Below are 2,304 nucleotides of genomic sequence, written 5' to 3'. Positions count from 1 at the left end.
TGGGCCCGGGGATCAGGAGCGGCGCTGGAGAGTCCCGCTGACGGCGAGCTGCTGGTGGCCAGACGACGGTAGACGAAGTGGAAGGGGACGGGCTGCGGGCAGCTGTGAAGCTCGGCTTTGATCTTTTGAGGGTGGGTGTCTGCGGCCAGCTGCTGGCTGCTGCCCTCCGTCTGCAGGAACAGGCCGTAGTTCTCAGGGTCCGACACCTTGAACTTCACGGCGCAGAGCTGGCACAGCTCCTCCACAGTGGCGTACGGTCGCACCTGCAGGGTCTTGGCCGTGCAGCCGCTGCCCGACTCGTGCAGCGCCACCCGCAGGTAGTTCTGAGGACAGATAAGATCATCATGAGAGCCTCGCCTCTGAGGGGAAGAGACAACATCTCCAAACAGCCGAAGAATAAAGGAGGAACTGATGGCATAGACTACTCTGATTACTTTTCTCATTTCTGCAGCATGGATGAATTACTATGGGTGACTATAACATGATCAATCGTGACACCACAATAAACAGACACTATTCTGCTCTCTCTGAGCTCAAACATAAAACCCAATCTGGGATTGCTGAAAATAAGACTTNTCAGATTAATCAATTCTGCAGGTAAAAAGAGAATTACTTTAGGATTCATTTGGTGATAACAGCCTACGGAGCCTACTGGCACTATCTCTATGTGACTGATAACCACTAATAACGGCCATTTATTGGGATGATAACATCCGAAGCGGCTGGAATGTGCAGAGTTAACGGTTGGAATCATATTTATTTGTTGTTCAAACTCCCAGCCAGATGTGCGTGTGTTCACAGGACAATATATGACAGTTCAATGGGATGATTGACGGTGGATCTGATTGGTTAACATTCCAGTCGCTCACTGAAAGCTGCTGGGCGATGGTCTATGTGGGGTTGGCCGTCCCCCTGGAATCCTATGGAGCCGAGGCTGCAGCTGGAGCGCCCGTGTTCTGCTGGTTTGGGTGGGCCCGGGGATCAGGAGCGGCGCTGGAGAGTCCCGCTGACGGCGAGCTGCTGGTGGCCAGACGACGGTAGACGAAGTGGAAGGGGACGGGCTGCGGGCAGCTGTGAAGCTCGGCTTTGATCTTTTGAGGGTGGGTGTCTGCGGCCAGCTGCTGGCTGCTGCCCTCCGTCTGCAGGAACAGGCCGTAGTTCTCAGGGTCCGACACCTTGAACTTCACGGCGCAGAGCTGGCACAGCTCCTCCACAGTGGCGTACGGTCGCACCTGCAGGGTCTTGGCCGTGCAGCCGCTGCCCGACTCGTGCAGCGCCACCCGCAGGTAGTTCTGAGGACAGATAAGATCATCATGAGAGCCTCGCCTCTGAGGGGAAGAGACAACATCTCCAAACAGCCGAAGAATAAAGGAGGAACTGATGGCATAGACTACTCTGATTACTTTTCTCATTTCTGCAGCATGGATGAATTACTATGGGTGACTATAACATGATCAATCGTGACACCACAATAAACAGACACTATTCTGCTCTCTCTGAGCTCAAAGATGAAAACAAATCTGGGATTGCTGAAAATAAGACTTCTTATGCTTATGATCCTACATAAGTCTTTTTTTCTTAAACTAAATGCATTTTTTCTTGAATTTAAGAGGTAAGTGAGACACTTTGCCAATGGAACATGACAATTAACATTTAAAAGAAGAAACATATGCATTGTATTGCATTGCAAGGGCTGATTTATACTCAGAAACCAGGTGGTCTGCGTGTGTGTCACAGTGAACGCAAATGAGCCCCCGCTTCTTCTGCAGACACTCTGCTGCACCTCTCCAAAATTGTAAGGGGACTGAAGACATAGCATGAGAGCCACCTGCCCCCACCCATCCTCACCACCTTCTTCAGAAGCACCATAGAGAGGTCGCATTTGGACCAAAAAAATAAATAAATCGAAAGAAAAAAAAAATCGAAAAAAAAACAAACAAAAAACCCCTTTGGAATGGAGGTTGTTTGGCTTCTTCTGTTAGCCTGCAATGCCCCATACCTGTCTATGTCTCTGAATTGTTGGCCTGGCTGAATAGGCGAGGTCTTCTGTTCCCCTGTAAAAGGTTTGGGGTTCCCTTCTCGCTATCATCACAACCTCAACCCCTTTCAGCAGGTCAACAATTCCCTTTAACGACCCCCTTTCAGAGACATAGACAGGTATGGGCATAGATGTGAAAAGGTAGTTTCTTCGAATTTGAATTAGGGTCCTGCTGATTGGTTGGTTACCCCAGGCTCACACCGACTCCGGTCTTACCGTTGCGGTGCGGTGGGTGCGGCGCCGCAGTGATTCCAAGTCATTAAAAA

At 50.3% G+C, this 2,304-nt stretch overlaps 1 protein-coding gene across 1 annotated transcript in view; it reads right to left on the bottom strand.

Moving 5' to 3' along the window:
* Positions 1–669: 669 nt before the first annotated feature.
* LOC107098980 (ras and Rab interactor 2-like) overlaps positions 670–2,304 on the bottom strand; it is a 30,645-nt gene continuing 29,010 nt past the window's right edge. The window contains exon 11 of the mRNA XM_015396898.1: positions 670–1,292. Coding sequence (XP_015252384.1) covers positions 921–1,292 — 372 coding nt within the window. The 3' untranslated portion in view covers positions 670–920. The remainder of the gene's footprint in view (positions 1,293–2,304) is intronic.

This window comes from Cyprinodon variegatus, unplaced genomic scaffold (assembly GCF_000732505.1).
Source record: "Cyprinodon variegatus isolate N-32 unplaced genomic scaffold, C_variegatus-1.0 Scaffold27, whole genome shotgun sequence".
In the NCBI taxonomy this organism is placed as follows: Eukaryota; Metazoa; Chordata; class Actinopteri; order Cyprinodontiformes; family Cyprinodontidae; genus Cyprinodon; species Cyprinodon variegatus.
Note: the sequence above shows the minus strand (reverse complement) of the source record. Positions and strands in the feature narration are given on the sequence as shown.